Consider the following 17921-nt stretch of genomic DNA (forward strand, 5'->3'; position numbering starts at 1 on the left):
CTACGGCGTGTGATGCACCGCCGACCACAGCGATCATGACTACGGCAACGATGACTACGACGGCCACGACTACCACGGCGACGACGTCACAGCGACAACGACGTCGGCGACGGCGATAACCTGAAGTGTCAACTGTTGAAGCGGCACGTCTCATCGCCGGTCGCTGGTGCCGGCCAGCAGCTTGACGCTCCAAAGCCCACGCACGTACATGCCGAGACTGGCCCGCTCTGTCGCTGTTACACTCGCTTCTGGTTTGCTCTCGCTTCCGCGTGCTAACCCAGGGTCGTGCGGGCACGTGGATGCGAAATGAATTGGAGTTTCCTGTGCAGTTCGCTCAGGCCCAGGACATGTGCAGCCGCAGCGGCAGCGGCGGCTAGAGAGTGGTGGATCTCTGGAGCGCACGACAGATTTCGTCAGCCGGGCATGCCCGATTATGCTTATCGATAATACACTATATCCAACCACACAAAGCTCCTCAATACGTCACCTCGTCCTCATGCCTAGTATCATCGTCCACAAGCTTCCCCGCATCGAGACATCGGTGTAACCAAGGCTTGCTTACGACCTTCACCCCGCGCGCGTCCAGCACGGTCTGCGTGCGCTCGCTGAACTTCGCATGGTTCTCGTCCACCACGTACACGTAGTCCCATTCTTGTTCCGGACTAGGCAGGTAAAACTTCTCGCCTGAGGAGGTTGCCGCGATTTTGCCGTCGTCGTCATTGTCCGTGCTGTTCACAGACGCTGAAGTCCTCGACGAAACCGCCACAAGATCGTCTGGACACGGTTCCAGCACGCTGTAATACCCTCTCGGCAACACCGTCGCCCCTGCACCCGCTCCCGCTACCAATCTGATAACACTCTCTTCATCCCACACGCACGCGCTCCGCGCCGCCGCCATAAACGTCATCATATACATCCTCGCATCGACCGCCTCGGGCGACCTGCCAAGTAGCACAATCACATTCTTCCCCTCCAAAATCTTGTGCCGCCGCGCAATTGTCTCCCGCACGTTGAGGGACCAATTCTGCGCAAACAAGCAAAACGCGTCTGCCTCGCCCGCGTGCGCCGTCGCAAACGGCGTCCACGGCACGATGCGCCCTACCTGCTCGCTCTCTTGCAGAAACCGCTTTTGCAAGCACGGGAAGCCCAGCGCCATAGCTTGCCCCGCTTTGACGGTCTTCTTGTTGCTTGCCGAGATCGCAAACACAAAATATAGCTCGTTCTGCTGCCGCGTTGGCGTCAGCTGGAAGCCCTTCACGTCCGGATTCTCCCGCGTGGCCATCACTCTCAGTGTGAACAGCTCTTGCATGCCTTTCTCGAGGTACACGCCCCCGTTCCGACGTATTGCTTCTTGCAACGTCACCGTCTCCCGCAGAGGAAAATCCGACAGCACAAACGCGTACTGCCTGAATATGCCCTTTGAAGGCACTCCCTGCATCTCAGCGTTTCTGATGACCGCCTTTCTTCGTGGCGTGCCATGCTCAGACTGATTACCTTCAATAGCCTCTCCGCCATATCCGCCATCGCCCCGTAATTCCTTCGGCGGCCGTCGATATAGATCCAATTCATCACGCGTTGCCTCGCCGAGACCAACGTGTAAGCTATATGCCGCGAGCGCTGGTATCTTCCTTGCGATCAGCTCCGGGACCGGCCTCTTAAATAACAAGTCGATACTCCTCTGCGGTATGAGAACATGGCTCACTGGTACTGTGAATATCCGCGTGTCCTCATCCTCATGTCGGCTGGTCTGCAGGTGTTTGACAACCCTCAGTACATTGTAGCCGCGAATGCACGTCATTTTCATGCTGTCTTCTGCGCTGTCGTCAGAGCCTTCTTCGGCAGTAATTTGCTCCCTTTCTCGTCTAAGCAGGCCCACGATGCGATACTGAAACTTCGTGGCGTCGCTTGTGACCTTGCCGGTATCGTCCTCAATTCTAACCTTCGAGATATTTACAATCCGCACTATATCGTCGACGCGTAGATCAAGTGACCTAACATTCTTCGCGCCCAACTTGTCGGCCTCAAATCCGTCAAACTGCACCTGGACCATGTCCCCTGACATGTCGCACAGCAGCGTACCGGGATAGTAACCGCCACGATAGCCACGAGAACTCGGACATAATCCGAGAATGCGATTCGGTGCAACAATCTCGCCAAGAGTGTAGGTAGTATCCTTCGGGGGGTTGATGTTATCGTCCGGGACATCTCTGCTCGTAGTTCTGCTTCGCGTGCTGCGAGAACGTGAATTGCCAGTGCTCCTACGCTGCGTGCTTTGGTAGTCTTCGTCATCGCTCGCATCCAACGCCTCGTCATCATCGCTGTTGGAAATACCCAGTTCTCTATCAACCGGGGGAGATATCTCCATTGCTATAACTGTAGGTGACGAAGGCTCGTGCCTATTATCGTGTGCTGCATCAACGTCTGTTTGGACAAGGGCAGGCATCGACTTTGCTCGCTTCTTGTTCTTCTGCTTCTCTTTGCCTGCCTGTCCTGGTCGCGTAGTGGTACCAGCACGCTTTCGTTTGCTATTCCGCGACAAGAGAGTGTTTGTACCATGCAACGTCAATGGACCGCCGCCTGCAAGAACTACTCGCGGTTTATTTGTCATATTTCCGGCAAACGCAACAGCGGAATTCGGTGTCAGTACTGACGACGGCTTTGACGCGGCGCCCGCATGGACCGATGGCAGCTTCATTACGCTAATGGGCGTCGATATTTTCCTGCGCGACGCTGTTGATTTTTTTGAAATATCTGAGCTGCTTGCACTGCGTGTCGATGTGCGTGTGTCGGCGGCTGATGAACTGCGATTCCTCGGCTTCTCGCTCTTAGGCGGTTCGTCCCTCGCTGACTCGGTGCTCTTCGTCGGCTTGATCGTAGTCGTCGGTTCGTTACTCTCATCCGAGTCCTTGTTCAAAATAGGTGCATCGTTTGATTTTGGATTGCCGCTCGTCTTTGGTTCCTCTAGTTCCTCTTCCTGCTCCTGTTCGTAGTCTTGAGACATCGGGAAATCGAATATCTCTGACAGCGGGACATTCGAACTTCTGTCGCGTCGCTGCTTCTTAATTTTGTTGTACGGCAAAATCGGAAGACCTGTGAGTGCGAACGTGGCATTAATCGACGGCTGTGCTTGCGAATCAGGTGTTTGCTCCGCCGACTCCTGCACCGGCGACTCTGGAAGTTCATGGATTAATGAAGGATTTCTTGCCGTCCTCTGATTCGACGCGATCGCGTCGCGCTTGCCGGAATCAGTAATATCAATCACTTTGTCGATAGCAGTTTCCGAAGATACCACAACTAGCTCACCAGTCCGTGCCGGCGTTTGCGGCGTACTGTCATCGGTAATCATCTGTGTCGGACACTCTGCTCTGTATGTTTGACTTGCCGTGCGAGGCCGCGGCCTCTGAACCTCGCCTCCATCATCGATTATGTTGTACGGAGACGGGCTATCTGGTAAAGCTGCGAGCTTCCTGTCATGATTTGCATCGCGCGATACATCTGGCTGGTGGTCCATCTGCTGCGAGTCAGGGATAACCCTGTCGTCCAAGGGGAGGTCCTGTAGATGTATATGTCTGTCGCTCCCGTCCATATCTTCCAGCATGCTGGTACGACGAATATCCAAAATAACTGGTTGTCCATCTGCAACCGAGCTAGCACTCGAACGGTGAGAAATCAAGCCGATAGGCGACGATTCTTCTGCGCTATATTGTCGTTCGCTCGATCCCTTATATAACAGAGGTGACTGTGAATTCAATTGCCGAACTTGCGGCATGCCGTCCCGTAGTCTCTGCAGCGCACGATCTTGCCGTTGTTTGGCTTTGTTCACTATAAGCGGGCCAAAATCCGCGTCTTCATCACCATTTGAGATCATCTCATAGCTATCTGGTAAATCTCGTGCGCGCTGTGAGCTCGATAGCGTTGTGTACTTTCGCTTCTTGGTGGCAGAAGTCGGCGCCGATCTAGTCTGCGGTTTCCCAAGATTTCGGTTCGTGAGCGAAGTAGGTGACGAAGGCAGAGATGTGGCTCCATAAGCTGGAGTTTTCGCGCTCCACGCAGAACTCAAGCCTGGAAGGGGTGGAGTAAAATTCTGTTTCTTCGCCAGCTTACCATTTTCATCTAGCCTGCCAAATGTCGGAGACTGAAAATTCGGTGTGTGCCATACGTCTTCGTCTATGAAATTGTTCGCGACCTCAGAGTTGTGCGCAGGCGTAATCTCCTCCCTCGTGCCGTTGTCGTCGTTCTCCCTCTCCGGACTACGTTCAGAGTCTTTGATTTCCAAATCCGAAATTCCACTTTCCGAATCGTTTTCTTGTGTTTCCAGCACAAGCGGAATTATGTCTTTGGAATCTTTCAGACTGTCACCGTAGTGCTTGCTCTTATCATCCGCACTTCGTGATTGAGACTCGACTTGTGAATCTGGCACGACCTCTAGCGTATCAGCCTGAGTTTGTGACATATCATGCTCCATGTGGTGTGAAATTACAATCGGTGACAGGACTGACGTTGGGTTTGACACCGAATCCCGGATGCTGTTGTGTGAGCCTGTTGCTTTGGCACGTCGAGGAAGCATTGGCACCGGAACTGCGACGGTGTCGGCCTCCAGGGCTGAATTACTGGAATCTCGCCCATAACCGCTAGCCTAGAACATAATCGTGATAAGCAGAGTCCACAGTTGGCTATTAACAAGATGTAGGTGAAGTTCATACCACTGCTTGGCTGTCACCGACGTAGTCCAGCTTCATCTGCAGCATCGCCGCGGAACCCGAATACCCATCCTCATCATCCTGCAGTTCCATTGAACTGCTCTGGAAATTGGCAACCGAGCCTGGTATGCTGTATGTGTCGAGTTGGTGTCGTAAATCGCGGCTGTGTGCCGGTAAGCTGCTCTGCACGGCGACGCGGCTCACCGAGCAATGGCACGCGTCCCACAAATTTAAAGTTTTTAGCTTATCCTTCTTTTGGACACGCGTCGCGGTCGCGTCGCGTTCCCGGGTGTGAATTCGGTTGGAAGCAGCACGTGTCAAAGTAACTCTGAGGTTGTAGAGGCAAGTGAATCGGAGTTCCGCAAGACTTCTAATTGATCTGATTTGAACCACAAATATCATAACTATGAACTTGTAAAGACTTGCAACACGAAGTCATATGCCAGTTTCACCTGTTACATCCAAACTATGTAACTGAGCTAGCATTATAAATTATAATGCAACTATTTGAGAACTAAACGCAGAGTGAGTGAAAATTAGCAACGTAGTCGTATCGGCAACATCACAAATACACTGAAAGCCAAAAAAAACTAATAAAGACCAGACTCCCTTGAATGCTGTTTCTCAAAATACAACCAAACACGCAGCAACAACGACGTAATAACTACAAGCAACAAAGTGAAACCACTTATAATTTAAATTGGCTCGATTATTAATAGTCTACTGCCCATCCGTTGTGCTCGAGGAATTCCTGCGAGAGAGTGTGTTAATTACAGACCATCGATAAGAATGCGATTGCAAACTCACCTCACAAGCCGACCTTAGTGCTAAATTTGGTCGCAAATCAGCTTCCGTTAAATACTCTCGGTTAAAAGGATCGAACTTGTGGCGTTGCAAATGTTCCAAAATTGCCGACCGTTCGAACGACTGACCAGACTTGCTGACAACCGGATCTGTAGAGAACTACAGTTAGCAGAGGCTTCTGCACGAACGAAAGTAACACATACCATAAAAGATGTTGAAAGAGATCGGATCAATCATATAATCCGGCACCTCTCTTTTTTTATACTTTGTATCAGAGCGCTCAAATGTTGTGCGGAGCTGATCAAGCTTCTCTTGATACTCAAATTCAATGATCTCCTCGATCTCCCTTCTTTCGTTCGGAATCGCATCCGGATCGTTGTCTAGCTGTTTTAATTTTCGATTCCGGTCCGCCAGCAGTAGATCTTCGAACTCAGCAAGTAGCTGACCCTCCTTTTCGATGCGTCGCTGCTCCATGATATCCCAACGCTTTTTCTTGGCAGTTAGCACTGTCTGGCTAATGCTCGCGGCAGACGGAGATTTCTGCTTCAATGCATATTCATAAGCAATTTTGCTCGACCGAAGCGCCTCGTTCGGCCGGTCAAGCTCGAGCAAAGCCTGTGCTTTCTATCCGCGTATTAGCAATGATTCTAGACTCAGGTTCATAATATAGATAATCATACAAAAAAGTGGGCTTTCACTATAATTCATAGTTAGTCTTGCGCTCCGACATGCAGGATATAGTAGAATACGTACTGTTTTCTGGGGCCAACTCCAAAGCCTTCTGGCAATCCGTTAGGGCATCCTCGCATCTGTGAAGACGGAGGCGGCATAAAGCACGCTGATTCATTGGTGTCAGCTCATAACGAGAAGGAAAAATGACCTGCTCACATTTGTAAAGTAGGCAGGGACGGTGGCGTCCTTAATAATACTAGTCCATGCATTAGAAACAATCAACATATGTGCAGTATATGGTCACATACGCCTGAGTGTACTCCTTGATGGCGCCGGCATAGTCTTCGTGGCTGAAGAGTGCATTGCCTGCCTAAAGAATTGTCAGCGCCTTGCGAGTCGCGCTGTCTGAATGCACTCACCTCTTTGTGTAACTCAGCTGGTGTCATATTCTTTCTATCTTTTGGTGGCGTTCGATTGTGTTGTCCTTGCTTTCGCCCAAACAGTTCGCTAAGTATTTGATAGACCCTGAAGATAAAGTATGCTATGCAAAGGTATAGCAGTATTTGACCGCCAAGTCGGACTACGGTCAGAATGAACCGGAGGCCTGGTCGTAGCACCCACAGCGTGACGCACTATTCCGCTAATGACGTTGTCGGAAGGTTATATAAAGCCGGCAAGCAATTATAATTGCTCAACAGGCAGAGTGTCCGAGGCGGTATAGTGGCGGCTATTGTGGGCAAGACGCGTGATGACAGGCCACTAAAGTGCAGCGGTGTCGTCGGGTGTCAGAGCGCGCACGACAAAGCGCCAGAGAAAAGTCAGATGGTCGAAAAGACTCGTATGTGTGCGGAGTCCTGGTCTCCTGTGTAGTCCTAGCTATGGAGGTGTGCAGTCGTTAGAGGAGATAGTCTGGCGACGAACACCGGGGCGGATTGTTCTTCGATTTTCGAGGAGTATGTACGTTCGCGGTACCGCCGCACACTGTGTGCACTTCACACTGCACTACCGTACCCTGTTCGTACCAGGCTCTAGCCAAAGTTCTCCGGCGCTTCAGCAGAGTTGAGTTTCCTCTCTCATTATCCCCCTGAAGTCTAATTGCCGCGTAAACTGCAAACTCACATACATTTAGCGTTTTCAGCTTTCACTCAACCGGTTAGGTACGCTGGATGCCCTCCCAAATTTTCCGGGGAGCAAATAGTAGCTCCTAGTCGGTCTCCGAGCCTCCGACCAAGCCCAGGAAGATCAAGAGCCAAAATATGCAATTATTCATACCACTTATACAGACAAAGGACGAAATACAGATAATGAGGCAGATATTAATGTAGAGCCCTAATGCTTGAACGACGGCTCGATGCTAGAGCATATGTGCATGTATTCCCTCAGCATCTCCGACTCCCGAGTCTCCGACCCTGTCCAGAACAGCGTCCAATATCCACCTGGCAGTCGCGCAAATCCCTTGGCCCGATCAAAGTACCAACGGTTAACCGGATTCTGAGTCCGAGATCGCCATATAATCTCGAACGGAAACAGCTGCGCAACCATCGCCTTGAAAACGATATCGGCGACGCCAGCGGATCCCTGGTTCTTTCGCAACACGGCAAATTTGTCCAAATATGCGATTTTCTCCGTCGGATCAGACGCCAGAGCCTCCCAAGTAATGATAGCCCCTCCCTCATAATCGCCCGCGATGATGATCGCAGCTATGTTCCCGTTGATACGCTTAAGATAATGATCCACGTCAAGCTCTCGGTCGAAGGAATTCTCTATCAAGTTGACAAGCTTATTCATGTCAATCTCACGAACCTCGCCTTCCACAACGTCAATGCCATTAAAGACCTGACGTTGAGGAAACGACGATTGCCGCGGGAGATGCATGCCAGAGTCGCTGTAAAGCATCATCACAGGCATTCCATGTCGCAATAGCGTCGTCCGCTGTGAGGCGGCCCTTTTCCCATCCACTGGAAGTGACGACGAAATTACCGGCCGATCGGTTAACAAATTGTAGATCAGCGGATTTCTCGATGATTGCAATCCAGCAACATCCGGTGCCGTAATCAGGCCAGACGTTGACGGCGGACTCACTGAGAGAATTTTGCGAAAAGCTTTCAAGTTGGCGATATGATGCTGATTCTTGTGAATCACAGGCATCAACGACGGGTGCACTACCGTCACGGTGTGAAGCTCCGTCATAATATTGTCGAACTCCTGTTCCAGATTTACTAAAACGTGTGCACCAGAATTCCGCTCCTCGCTGGGAATGCCGCCCAAAGGATCAATGTAAATGATCTTGTCGATCGTGATCAGGTCAGGAAGATCAGCTCGAGTGATCTTGTTAACAATCTCATATACCAGATCATCGGCCGAGGCAAGTGCATACTTCGCATCCTCTTCCACGTAGACTAGTGGGCTGATCACAGGAACAACGCCATTCGTCATCGCAACCAAAAGAAGATGAGGAAGTGTCCACTTCAGCACACTCTGAAGGTGAGAACGAGAAAATAGAGAAGGAAAAACCTCAGCCTTTGCGGTTGACCTAACAGATGTGGGTGGCTTCAAAGATTCAATAAACGAGAATGTCTGTGCTGCGGTACCCTGTCGCAGAGGTGGCTTCTCGACCGCGGCCTGCATGCGTTCAATGATGGAGCTCAGTTGCTTGAACTCACTGCTGTTGACGAAACCAATTTTGTTCAACGCCTCCTCGTCAGCCGGATCGACGATAATAAGTGGACTGAGACCTAGTTTGGCCAAGCGTGCAACAGTAGTCCCGATCTGCGCGAGCGTGGCATTTGAAATGCTCTCTGGTCCGCGAATCTTCACCACTGCAACGCGGATCTGCTTCTTCACTTCAATCGGAACCGAATCAAAAATGTCGAAGCCAGATTTTGCTTCTGACACGGACCGCAGCAAACTTTTTGCAAAGTCGCTGCGTCTCTTGACATCTGCTACGCCGCTAGACGGGCCGCCGTAAGTGCTGAGATATGCCTTCGCGTCTCTCTTCGTCGCGTTGGACCGAAGAACCGAGAGAATCAGTTCACGACTTTCATAGAACTCCTTATCCGGGGAATCCTCTTCGGCATATGGCGACAGATTGACTGATGAATGCTGTCGACGAGACGGTATTAACGGCAACAGACCCTTCAAAGTGTGAGAATACGACGTAACCAAGACACAGCGAGCAAGATATCTTACTTTAACAGACGGAAACGCGTCTCTCCTGCCTCCTAACGCCAGAAAACAACCTGAGCCTGAACATCTTGCAGTACGAGCGATACTTTGCATAAGCTGATGCGGCCGATGTGTGCTCGTCCTCAACTGATTAGAGGATGGGGGGTCTCTTGTAAACGGCGGGAGCCTAACGACCCTGTCCTTGCGCGAAATACCTAAACGCTGCTGGCTCACAGATTGTGCGGTGAAAAGCACGAATATGGTGAGTGGAACGGCCGGAGTGTTAATCCGCAGAGGGGAAGTCTGGGGGCTTTATACGCTTAAGAAAGCAAATCAGACAGAACGGGCAGTGAAAAAAATTGCGGGGGAGGTCTGGTCACAAACCTTAAGCGCCGTCACCCAGTCACGGACAAGTCATGTCTTGTGACCGCGCCCAGTCTACTACGCTCTCCCTGCCTACGTCTCGATAGGCCGTCATGAGATGGCACTGCCTCCCAAGCAGGTCGGCACGTTCACCCCGTCCGAGATCGCATTTGTTGCTGAATATACGAATGTGACAATCATCCCCCGCCAGTCTACCGAGGCGGTCGACCTCATTGGGGTATGAAGTAACGCGTCGTTACACGCGTCTCTGCGTATCTAAGAGCCGCCACATCTAACCACTTCTGCAGGGCCGTATACCGCCTTTGCGACCAATGCGACGTGCGACAGTTCCGCTTTGGGTTGCCATCATACTTAAGAAGCAGTCCAGGTGTAACGTAGTTGCACCAGACTGGCTGTCCGAGGAATCTCTGAAGGCTGCATACGAAGCTGAAGCGTCGAATATGGAGCGATTCTCGGCAATGCTACCTTGGGAGTGGCTTGAAGTGGGAGAGATCATATTATCCAATGCACCAGATGATCTGCTCAACCCGCCACACGTCATTCGCAATTTACTACGGGATATTCGGGAGATTCGACAAGCGAAAGTACGTGCGGGTATAAAGAACATCGACGAGACATACATGCAGCTCGACAATATTGGCTACATGGAGCTCAATGAAATCCGCCCATTTGTTACGACCACGATGAATCAGCTACGACTGCTGAATGGTACGCGAGAGGACCAGGAAATGCCAATGGAAGACGAGGTTCAAGATGCGGATCCTGAGCAGTATGACGACGATGACGACGATGATATGGACATGTATGTCCAGCGGTAACCCGCATTTATTACAAACTGCAATGATACCTCTGGAGTCGCAGATGCAATAATTAAGATTGCAGCGAAGTGCATTTAAGGGTTTGTACTAAGGGCAATCATTTGTAAATGAATGTACAGTATGTATGAAGGTTATGATGTAGATTTGCTTATATAGGAATCACCAATTATATTCCGTTGCCGTATCCGTTAGTATGTCCGTCTGCCATACTGGCGTAATGTCCGTTTGACGAATCACCGAGGAATGGGGTAGCAGCAGCTCCAGGCTCCTTCCAGCTATAGAATTGTTAGTAATGCAATTAATTAAAAAAATCTGACGACGTACTTCACGATGTTATTGTCAGAATCAACCACACGCGCGCTGGACACCTTCACGAGGATAACGGCGACATCATCGGCCTCGATGAACGTGCGTGCGTCGGTGGGGTTGGACGACACAAGCTTATCCTTGAAAAAGGCCGCCTCAGCCGGATCCTCAACGATACGAGCGAAGCCATTCAGTGTTGCAGATATGCTAGACAGCTCTGCTTGATTCATGGATAGCAAAAACTGTGTTAGGCCATCAGCACCACCGGCGGTCGAAGACGGACTAGTTTGCTTAGACACCCAGTCGTGCACTAAAATAGACACGCGCGGGTTCTGCTGCCATGTCAGAGCATGTTCATATGACTTTGTAGAAGGTAAATGCATACCGCTGTGATGTTGAAGAATTTCTTGGTGTGTCGATCTGTCGTGAGCACGATCACAGCCTCGTTGTCGTACGGCAGTGCCGAGCCCTGTGGCAGATATGTGTAGTTCATCAAGCTTACGTGTGGATAATCGCGATAAGATGTTCCTAGTTGCAGCTACATCGGCAAGTAAGTCAGTAAATGGCATGATCTGCCACTCAAATTGCTCGTCAGCTGGGACACACACAAATCGCGAAGATCTTAGCAAACTGATCACGTCGGCCGGTAGGGAAGAAGGCTCGGAAGACCGGAAGTCGTCAATTGGTTCTGGTATTGCTGGCATTGTTGCGCGCGATGATCGAGAAGCTGGAAAACGCGGGGAAGTGCTCAAATCGGTCTACGATGAGACGGCAAACGATGCCCAGAGCAAGTCGCAGGATTCACAAACTACTTTGCGCAGATGAAACTCTAATGTGTCACGTGAACTACACTCTCTGATTCGTCTCCCTTGCTTTTTTGCATCAGCATATGTAAGCATTGCTCATATGTTATATTCATTGTCTACTCATATTATGTCTGATCGATTATTGAATGAGATCCTTGCGTTAGTGAGCGGGGGAATCTCCTTGACCATCGCGGATCACAATTAGACTCTGATCACATACTCTGCCTTGGCCCTGAATGACCAAGTCCGAGAAACTGCTCCGCAAAATCGCAAAAGTCCAGACCTCGAGGCTCAACCATCACATCCGCTGTGTTCAAGGCCACTCAGTAATCCGCCGCCATGTCTGAAATTACCGTCAAACCGAGCTATACGCTCTGCATGCTTGCGTGCGGAACAATGGGTTCTGCAGTCCTGAGCGGTGTGCTGGACGCGCTAAGCAGTGGCAGCACAGCTGCAGACGGCGTCTCCATGCCCGGAAAGTTCCTTGCTTGCGTCAAGCGTCCCGAGTCTGCGGCCCGTATTACCTCTACCTACGGGGACAAAGTTGAGGTTTATTTGCATAAGCATACTGAAGCCGTGGCATTTGCAGATGTGGTTGTGCTCGGCTGCAAGCCTCAAATGTGCGAGGACATCTTGACCATGAAGGGCATGCAGGAGGCCCTGAAAGGCAAGATTTTGATCAGTTTGCTTGCTGGAACAACTATCAAGCAGATTACGGATTTTGTCGGACCGGAGACTATTGTTGTGCGGGCAATGCCTAACACTCCTTGCAGAGTAAGGTCGCGTGCTTCGTTGAACCGAGTCTCACGATTGCTAATACTTCCACAGATTCGCCAGGGCATGACTGTCGTGTGTTTCCCTTATCTTGCTTCTCCTTCTTCGTCATCAGTCGACCTTGTTGCTGTTTCTGCTGCCCCATCCGTAAAGGCCACCATTCACTGGATCTTCTCTCAAATTGGACGTGCCCTCTTTTTGGAAGAGAAACACTTCGACGCGTGTACAGCGTTGTGCGGCAGTGGTCCTGCGTTTGCTTGTGTTATGCTTGAGGCCATGACTGACGGTGGAGTCATGATGGGTCTTCCGTTTGCTGTTGCGCAGGAGCTCGCTGCTCAGAGTAAGTGCTTACCAGTCACATACATGCCTATACTAGTTCTAACGTGTTTCTTTATTAGCCATGCAAGGAGCCGCCAGAATGGTGCTTGATGGAAACCACCCTGCGGTCATCCGCAATGCCGTCTCGACTCCCGGCGGCTGTACCATTGGCGGTCTGCTAGTCATGGAGGACGGCAAGATTCGAAGCACAATCGCTCGCTCTATCCAAGAAGCTACAAACATTGCATCTGGTCTTGGCAAGAAGAAGTAGATGTTGTAGGACTAATTTCGTATTTTTTTGGACATATACTGTATGATACATAGACTAAAAAGACATTTGCTAAGTAGGTGATCTATCCGACACCGTATTTGAGCGGTGTCTTGGTTATTCCGCTATCGCGACGAAGCGCCCTTAGGTGTCATAACTTGCAACAAATCCTTTCAGCTTGCCGATCGTTCTATCTCTAGCGATAGCGTGGCTTTACTGTTACCATGATACCGCATTTACACAGCCATGAAGTGCAGTCAATTGAACCGGGTGTGGCACTGCGCTATCCACCGCCTGCGATATGGCGCGGGATATGAGTTCAGCTTGCTGCCAGTGACGATACTTCGATATGTGCCAGATTGCCTTCATTGCTATACCCAGTGCATACCCTGAGTTGACATGCCAGTTTCGTGGCCTTGTCCATGAATTACCACCTTCTGCATTGGCCTGCTCTTCCTGTTCATATAGTCTGGTCATTTGGCATCTACTTTCTCACTTCTGTGTCATATGTCGCATCCCTCTATCCATAGTGTCTCGGTGTCTTCATCCATGTGTTCCAGAGAACGACGAAGCGTTGCATTTAGAAGTCGCGGCTAGATTACTGCCGGCACTTTGCTGGTAATGACCGCAACAATCGGGTGGGCAGCAAGGAATGTCAACCTGTGTATGATTTCCTACTATAAATACCCGACATTGCATCGCAACCCTTACAATCGACTCAAGAACGTCTCCACTGTCTTGAGCGCGTCGATAAAGAGATGCGAGCTTGAGTCAATACAGGCAGTCTTCGATTCCGCTTGTGGGAACTTGAATTGGTCTCCTGCTAACTGCAAATTTGATTGTAGAGAAGGAACCATGGTGGAACGAGCGGTGTAACACGATATTTGGTGTCCTGGAAGACAAGCTCGAACATTTTCGTCTGCAAGACGTGTGCCATTCCAAGTCATAGCGATATATAGTATTTACGTGTAGAACAGTACTGGTCAAATCAACACCAAATCATGATCATATTCGTACACACTCGATCGAAACAGTTCGTGGTACCAACGTCACGTGCGTGGAACGCGACCTCATTACGCCTGAAGGAACGTGAAAGCTGAGCCGCAGCTGCGAATTTCTAGCAGGCCAGTGCCTTCGACAGCGGGCTCATCAACACGCAGCCACCCACACACTCTACTACCCGGCATCGCACGCTGCATGCGGATAAGACACTGATATCTAAGCACAACAGTCACTTTATCACCCGTTTTCGTTTCAACGCCAACGACTGCCGACTGGTGGCGACAACACACTTTTTTGCTGTACCTCAAACACAGGCTGCGTAAAATGCCTATGGACGCTTTCGACGCCCGGCTCAAGTTCACAGAGCTTTTGAGACGGTTAACCGCGTCGGTGCAGTCCGCTACGAAATGTGCGCAGTTTGCGATCAAAAATAGCGACATGAGCGAGGACTTGTATTCCTGCATCGTCGAGGAACTTGACAAGGCGAGTTATTCTCTCACTGGGATTCCAAATGGTACGGTTGCTAATACTTTTACGCAGGCGACGTTGAATTCGCGGATTAATCTTTTGTTTCTGCTGGAAGTCCTATGTGATAACTGTTCGCGGACAGGACTTGAGGATTACCTAGAAATGGTGAAGCGGGATCTATGGCCGATTTTTGACAAGGTTGTGCCAATCACGCAAGGTGCACTTGCAAATGTTGCGCATGCACGCAAGGTTGGTTTTACATAAGCTTATTGTGCTGGCGGGTAGATTGCTGACAAGCGCGCTTAGGCATTAGATAATTTACGACAAAAGGGGGTGATCACAGCTGAGATTTTTGACGATGTGAGCGTGTTAATGGCCGAGCGAGAAGCGGAAGTGTAAGTTGTTTGCACTGTTTTTGTGTCGACTAAACATGACTGACAAATACTACAGAAGCAAAGACGAGTATCAAATCCACAAGAAGGCGTCGCTATTTTCAACAGAAGATATATTAAAGCGGATGGAAGAGGACCGCGAGCGAGTAAGTGACGGCGTCAGTGTGTATTCCTTGAAACTCTCTAACTCAAGCGTCTACAGCACAAGCGGATGCGGGAAAACGTGTGGGAGATCCCCCCGGGCAATGCAATTGAGATCGAGTTCAGTGAGGCGTGGGAGACGACGAGCGATCTCGGCGACGATGACTACGAGCTGATGCGCGAAGAGAGTGCATTATTATCGCAGGCGCTGGGCAGGCGCTGAACGAATGACGGGCAGCCAGAGGTGTACAATCTAACGGCACGAGCATGAATTTGAAGTTTGGAGTTATGTTTCGCTATTTCTGTACACAAGTTGATGGCAGTCATGTAATTATAAAGATATATATATGTACAATGATATCTAAGAGACCTCTTAATGGTGATATCGGACCTAGCTGGTTCGAGTGGCATCAGCAGAGGGGCATCTGAACAGATGAATATGGGGCAATGATCAGAACAAAATGTTTGACAAAAAAAAAGGTACTCTACTCCAGCGTGATCTTTGCGCCGAGAGCTTCGAGCGCAGCTTTTAGTTTCTCGGCATCCTCTTTAACGATGTTCTCCTTCAAGACCTTGGGCGCGCTCTCGACGAATTTCTTGGACTCGACCAAGTTCAGGCCAAGCAGGTTCTTCACCTCCTTGATGATCTTTGGCTTGGCAGTGGGCTCGAATGACTCAAGCTTGACGTTGAACATGGTCTTCTCGACGACCTCGGGCTCTTCCGGCGCAGCAGCGGCGGGCGCAGCAGCGGCAGCGACAGGGGCAGCAGCGGCGGGCATGGCGATATCTTGGATGTTAAGACGGGTCTGCACAAGCACGGATGTCAGTATATCTGTGGGACAGCAGAACAAAATATACATGCAATGCGGACCTTGAGAAGAGACACGAGATCCGCGGTCTCGAGAAGGGTGAGCCCCGAGATTTGGTCGACTATGCTGGAGATCTTGGGGTTCTCGGCGACTGTGCTGTTTTGCCGCGAAGTCCGGTACACGCAGACTGAGGCTACATTGAAGGATTGTCTCGGAGGCGGAGCGTTAGTCGGCGGATGCAGGGTGACGGTATTAGCGAGTGGACATACCTCGATACGAGAGCACGCGCAGCTGTTCGGAGCGACGACTTGGAGACGATAGCGGCCATTGCAGTGCGATATGAAGCAACAGAGAAGACTGGAGGGTGAGCTGCACGGCAGAAGTCTCGGTGACAGGCAATTCTTCGGCGGTAGGGACGGGAATGCGTGTGGTGGTGCGCTGCTGCAGACCTGTGAGTTCATCAAGACACGAAAAGTGAAAATAAAAAATAGAGTTTCTTGTAGCATCACGCGAAAGTTGCGGCAGAACTGCGCAGCGGCGCGGCGCTTGCGGCGCCAGCGCGCTGTGTTCTCGTGCCACTTCACCTTCTGGACGCAGTGTCCGCCGCCACTTACCACCGCGGTCCACGATGGCCTCCTTCAGATTCTGCATGGAGTGGTACGTGTGTTGTTTAGTGTGCGAGAGTGAGAGAGTGTGTGAGGGGCTGATTGCGATGCAGCAACAACATGTTGTATCCCAAAGAGGACAAGGTCAACCAGCGGCTGCTGTATTCGTGCCGCAACTGCTCCTATAAGGAGCTCGCGTCGGATCCGAAGGTGTACCGTAACGAGATTCTCGCCAATGTCAGGTATGAATGGCAGGAGGAAGGTTGCGGCGGTGAAGGTGGTGGCTGATGGTTGTTGTGGCACGCAGTGAGACCGCCGGCGTGACGCAGGACGTCGGCTCTGATCCCACGCTGGTATGTTTTCGACAACGGCAAATACGATGGAGATTGTGTGTTTAACATGTGCGGAAAGCCCCGATCCAACAAGGAGTGTCCGCGATGCCACCACAAGGAGGCTGTGTTTTTCCAGAGCCAGCAGCGCAAGGCGGAAACGAATATGGTAACGCGCTTCTTGTGGAATTGGTTAGCGTCAAAGTGCATTTTATTGATTGAAGACTACTAGGTTCTGTTTTATGTATGCGTGCAGTGCGGTAAGATATTTCACTGATGGCACGAGTGCCTGCTGCGAAGGACGACGATGACGGCGGCGGCGGCGGCAGCAGCCTGATGGCGGTACAGAGCAGCTCAGCTCGGCTCGGCTTACGCTTGTATTTTAGCTTGTGTCCTTTACAAAACGGAGTTTGTTGGTTGTCCCATTTCATTTAGAAGCAAAAAATCGATTGAACTATGATACATTAGTAGTGGTGCAGGGAGTTGCCGTGATAAGTGATATATGTACGCGTGCTTGGCTCAAGGCTGTACTACTACTGCTCTGTACGTGCAGCGTTGATATAACTACCGAGTGTGGCATGCATTTAGATGACCTTCGGCGCAAGCGAGACAATCTTCGCATACTTGCGCTGTACCTCGCGGGCAACCACGCCCATGACACGAGACCCGACAGGCTCGTTCTGCTGGTTGACAAGCACGCAAGCATTGTCGTCGAATCGCACGACGGTACCGTCTTTCCGCATGAACTCTTTCTTTGTGCGGACGATGACGGCGTGGCGCACGTCGCCGCGCTGCACACGGTTTGTGGCGGAGGTCTGCGCTAGCAGGCGGGCATTACGGAGCTGCTGAACAACGACAACGATTTTGTCACCTGCGAGGGTTAGCGGGGAGAGTGCTAGAGATAGTTCAAAACGAGGTACGCACCGACTCGGGCTGCGGTCTTGCTGCCCTTGCCGAAGACGTTCACGCATTCAACGAGCGAAGCGCCCTAAGGGCGTTAGTAACAACGCAAAAGAAAGGGATTACACAGCAAAGCATACCGAGTTGTCGATGACGTTGAGAATTGTTTTTAGATAGATCATTGTTGTGTGCGGGAGCGGAGCAGTGGTCAGTCACGCTCGTGAGCCTACGAGCGCAAACTGGTGATGCGAATTCATGAA

General features: G+C 50.8%; 10 protein-coding genes across 10 annotated transcripts; 4 read left to right on the forward strand and 6 right to left on the reverse strand.

Annotated features, from left to right (window-relative positions):
- Positions 1-475: 475 nt before the first annotated feature.
- On the reverse strand, positions 476-4793 carry V1518DRAFT_426712 (uncharacterized protein; the record flags this gene model as incomplete). Its single annotated transcript, XM_066905999.1, has 2 exons — positions 476-4636; positions 4704-4793. 2 exons carry the CDS (start codon positions 4791-4793, stop codon positions 476-478), a joined length of 4251 nt encoding a protein of 1416 aa, XP_066760238.1.
- Positions 4794-5412: 619 nt separating this feature from the next.
- On the reverse strand, positions 5413-6622 carry V1518DRAFT_372361 (uncharacterized protein; the record flags this gene model as incomplete). Its single annotated transcript, XM_066901389.1, has 8 exons — positions 5413-5451; positions 5508-5653; positions 5708-6128; positions 6185-6201; positions 6258-6342; positions 6393-6432; positions 6485-6546; positions 6596-6622. The coding sequence occupies 8 exons, from the start codon at positions 6620-6622 to the stop codon at positions 5413-5415; spliced, it is 837 nt and encodes a 278-aa protein (XP_066760239.1).
- Positions 6623-7359: 737 nt separating this feature from the next.
- On the reverse strand, positions 7360-9680 carry V1518DRAFT_414828 (uncharacterized protein). Its single transcript, XM_066903667.1, has 2 exons — positions 9366-9680; positions 7360-9311 (listed from the first exon to the last, which is right to left on the reverse strand). Exons 1-2 carry the CDS (start codon positions 9453-9455, stop codon positions 7506-7508), a joined length of 1896 nt encoding a protein of 631 aa, XP_066760240.1. The 5' UTR covers positions 9456-9680; the 3' UTR covers positions 7360-7505.
- A 121-nt stretch (positions 9681-9801) lies between these two features.
- Positions 9802-10727, forward strand: V1518DRAFT_382655 (DNA replication complex GINS protein psf2). The gene is made up of 2 exons (XM_066901665.1): positions 9802-9942; positions 10013-10727. The coding sequence occupies exons 1-2, from the start codon at positions 9823-9825 to the stop codon at positions 10541-10543; spliced, it is 651 nt and encodes a 216-aa protein (XP_066760241.1). The 5' UTR covers positions 9802-9822; the 3' UTR covers positions 10544-10727.
- On the reverse strand, positions 10612-11603 carry V1518DRAFT_414832 (uncharacterized protein). The gene is made up of 4 exons (XM_066903668.1): positions 11458-11603; positions 11235-11387; positions 10868-11181; positions 10612-10818 (listed from the first exon to the last, which is right to left on the reverse strand). Exons 1-4 carry the CDS (start codon positions 11551-11553, stop codon positions 10710-10712), a joined length of 672 nt encoding a protein of 223 aa, XP_066760242.1. The 5' UTR covers positions 11554-11603; the 3' UTR covers positions 10612-10709.
- Positions 11604-12033: 430 nt separating this feature from the next.
- V1518DRAFT_372756 (pyrroline-5-carboxylate reductase dimerization-domain-containing protein) lies at positions 12034-13018 on the forward strand (the record flags this gene model as incomplete). Its single annotated transcript, XM_066901402.1, has 3 exons — positions 12034-12429; positions 12484-12769; positions 12828-13018. The coding sequence occupies 3 exons, from the start codon at positions 12034-12036 to the stop codon at positions 13016-13018; spliced, it is 873 nt and encodes a 290-aa protein (XP_066760243.1).
- A 964-nt stretch (positions 13019-13982) lies between these two features.
- On the forward strand, positions 13983-15463 carry V1518DRAFT_414837 (CTD kinase subunit gamma CTK3-domain-containing protein). The gene is made up of 5 exons (XM_066903669.1): positions 13983-14500; positions 14558-14734; positions 14792-14880; positions 14936-15023; positions 15080-15463. The coding sequence occupies exons 1-5, from the start codon at positions 14342-14344 to the stop codon at positions 15239-15241; spliced, it is 675 nt and encodes a 224-aa protein (XP_066760244.1). The 5' UTR covers positions 13983-14341; the 3' UTR covers positions 15242-15463.
- On the reverse strand, positions 15325-16269 carry V1518DRAFT_414840 (mitochondrial 54S ribosomal protein bL12m). The gene is made up of 3 exons (XM_066903670.1): positions 16097-16269; positions 15890-16037; positions 15325-15824 (listed from the first exon to the last, which is right to left on the reverse strand). The coding sequence occupies exons 1-3, from the start codon at positions 16153-16155 to the stop codon at positions 15504-15506; spliced, it is 528 nt and encodes a 175-aa protein (XP_066760245.1). The 5' UTR covers positions 16156-16269; the 3' UTR covers positions 15325-15503.
- Positions 16270-16417: 148 nt separating this feature from the next.
- V1518DRAFT_414846 (uncharacterized protein) lies at positions 16418-17225 on the forward strand. Its single transcript, XM_066903671.1, has 5 exons — positions 16418-16484; positions 16546-16674; positions 16740-16785; positions 16844-16930; positions 16994-17225. Exons 1-5 carry the CDS (start codon positions 16456-16458, stop codon positions 17036-17038), a joined length of 336 nt encoding a protein of 111 aa, XP_066760246.1. The 5' UTR covers positions 16418-16455; the 3' UTR covers positions 17039-17225.
- On the reverse strand, positions 17192-17892 carry V1518DRAFT_414850 (mitochondrial 54S ribosomal protein uL14m). Its single transcript, XM_066903672.1, has 3 exons — positions 17802-17892; positions 17686-17749; positions 17192-17632 (listed from the first exon to the last, which is right to left on the reverse strand). Exons 1-3 carry the CDS (start codon positions 17841-17843, stop codon positions 17346-17348), a joined length of 393 nt encoding a protein of 130 aa, XP_066760247.1. The 5' UTR covers positions 17844-17892; the 3' UTR covers positions 17192-17345.
- Positions 17893-17921: the final 29 nt, after the last annotated feature.

This window comes from Limtongia smithiae (assembly GCF_038497785.1).
Source record: "Limtongia smithiae strain NRRL Y-17922 unplaced genomic scaffold V1518scaffold_4, whole genome shotgun sequence".
NCBI classification, from domain to species: domain Eukaryota; kingdom Fungi; phylum Ascomycota; class Lipomycetes; order Lipomycetales; family Lipomycetaceae; genus Limtongia; species Limtongia smithiae.

Coding starts and splice junctions, on each gene's coding strand:
- V1518DRAFT_414828 (XM_066903667.1), bottom strand. CDS start 9,455: ATGCAAAGTATCGCTCGTACTGCAAGATGTTCAGGCTCAGGTTGTTTT. Junction 9,312..9,365: donor ACGCGTTTCCGTCTGTTAAA/GTAAGATATCTT, acceptor CACACTTTGAAG/GGTCTGTTGCCGTTAATACC.
- V1518DRAFT_382655 (XM_066901665.1), top strand. CDS start 9,823: ATGGCACTGCCTCCCAAGCAGGTCGGCACGTTCACCCCGTCCGAGATC. Junction 9,943..10,012: donor AGGCGGTCGACCTCATTGGG/GTATGAAGTAAC, acceptor CCACTTCTGCAG/GGCCGTATACCGCCTTTGCG.
- V1518DRAFT_414832 (XM_066903668.1), bottom strand. CDS start 11,553: ATGCCAGCAATACCAGAACCAATTGACGACTTCCGGTCTTCCGAGCCT. Junction 11,388..11,457: donor TGCTAAGATCTTCGCGATTT/GTGTGTGTCCCA, acceptor TTGCCGATGTAG/CTGCAACTAGGAACATCTTA. Junction 10,819..10,867: donor TCTGACAATAACATCGTGAA/GTACGTCGTCAG, acceptor ACAATTCTATAG/CTGGAAGGAGCCTGGAGCTG.
- V1518DRAFT_414837 (XM_066903669.1), top strand. CDS start 14,342: ATGCCTATGGACGCTTTCGACGCCCGGCTCAAGTTCACAGAGCTTTTG. Junction 14,735..14,791: donor ATGTTGCGCATGCACGCAAG/GTTGGTTTTACA, acceptor AAGCGCGCTTAG/GCATTAGATAATTTACGACA. Junction 15,024..15,079: donor TGGAAGAGGACCGCGAGCGA/GTAAGTGACGGC, acceptor AAGCGTCTACAG/CACAAGCGGATGCGGGAAAA.
- V1518DRAFT_414840 (XM_066903670.1), bottom strand. CDS start 16,155: ATGGCCGCTATCGTCTCCAAGTCGTCGCTCCGAACAGCTGCGCGTGCT. Junction 16,038..16,096: donor GCGCGTGCTCTCGTATCGAG/GTATGTCCACTC, acceptor TCCGCCTCCGAG/ACAATCCTTCAATGTAGCCT. Junction 15,825..15,889: donor ATCTCGTGTCTCTTCTCAAG/GTCCGCATTGCA, acceptor GTGCTTGTGCAG/ACCCGTCTTAACATCCAAGA.
- V1518DRAFT_414846 (XM_066903671.1), top strand. CDS start 16,456: ATGGCCTCCTTCAGATTCTGCATGGAGTG. Junction 16,675..16,739: donor GAGATTCTCGCCAATGTCAG/GTATGAATGGCA, acceptor TGTGGCACGCAG/TGAGACCGCCGGCGTGACGC. Junction 16,931..16,993: donor GCAAGGCGGAAACGAATATG/GTAACGCGCTTC, acceptor GAAGACTACTAG/GTTCTGTTTTATGTATGCGT.
- V1518DRAFT_414850 (XM_066903672.1), bottom strand. CDS start 17,843: ATGATCTATCTAAAAACAATTCTCAACGTCATCGACAACTCG. Junction 17,750..17,801: donor TCAACGTCATCGACAACTCG/GTATGCTTTGCT, acceptor TAACGCCCTTAG/GGCGCTTCGCTCGTTGAATG. Junction 17,633..17,685: donor CAAGACCGCAGCCCGAGTCG/GTGCGTACCTCG, acceptor TAACCCTCGCAG/GTGACAAAATCGTTGTCGTT.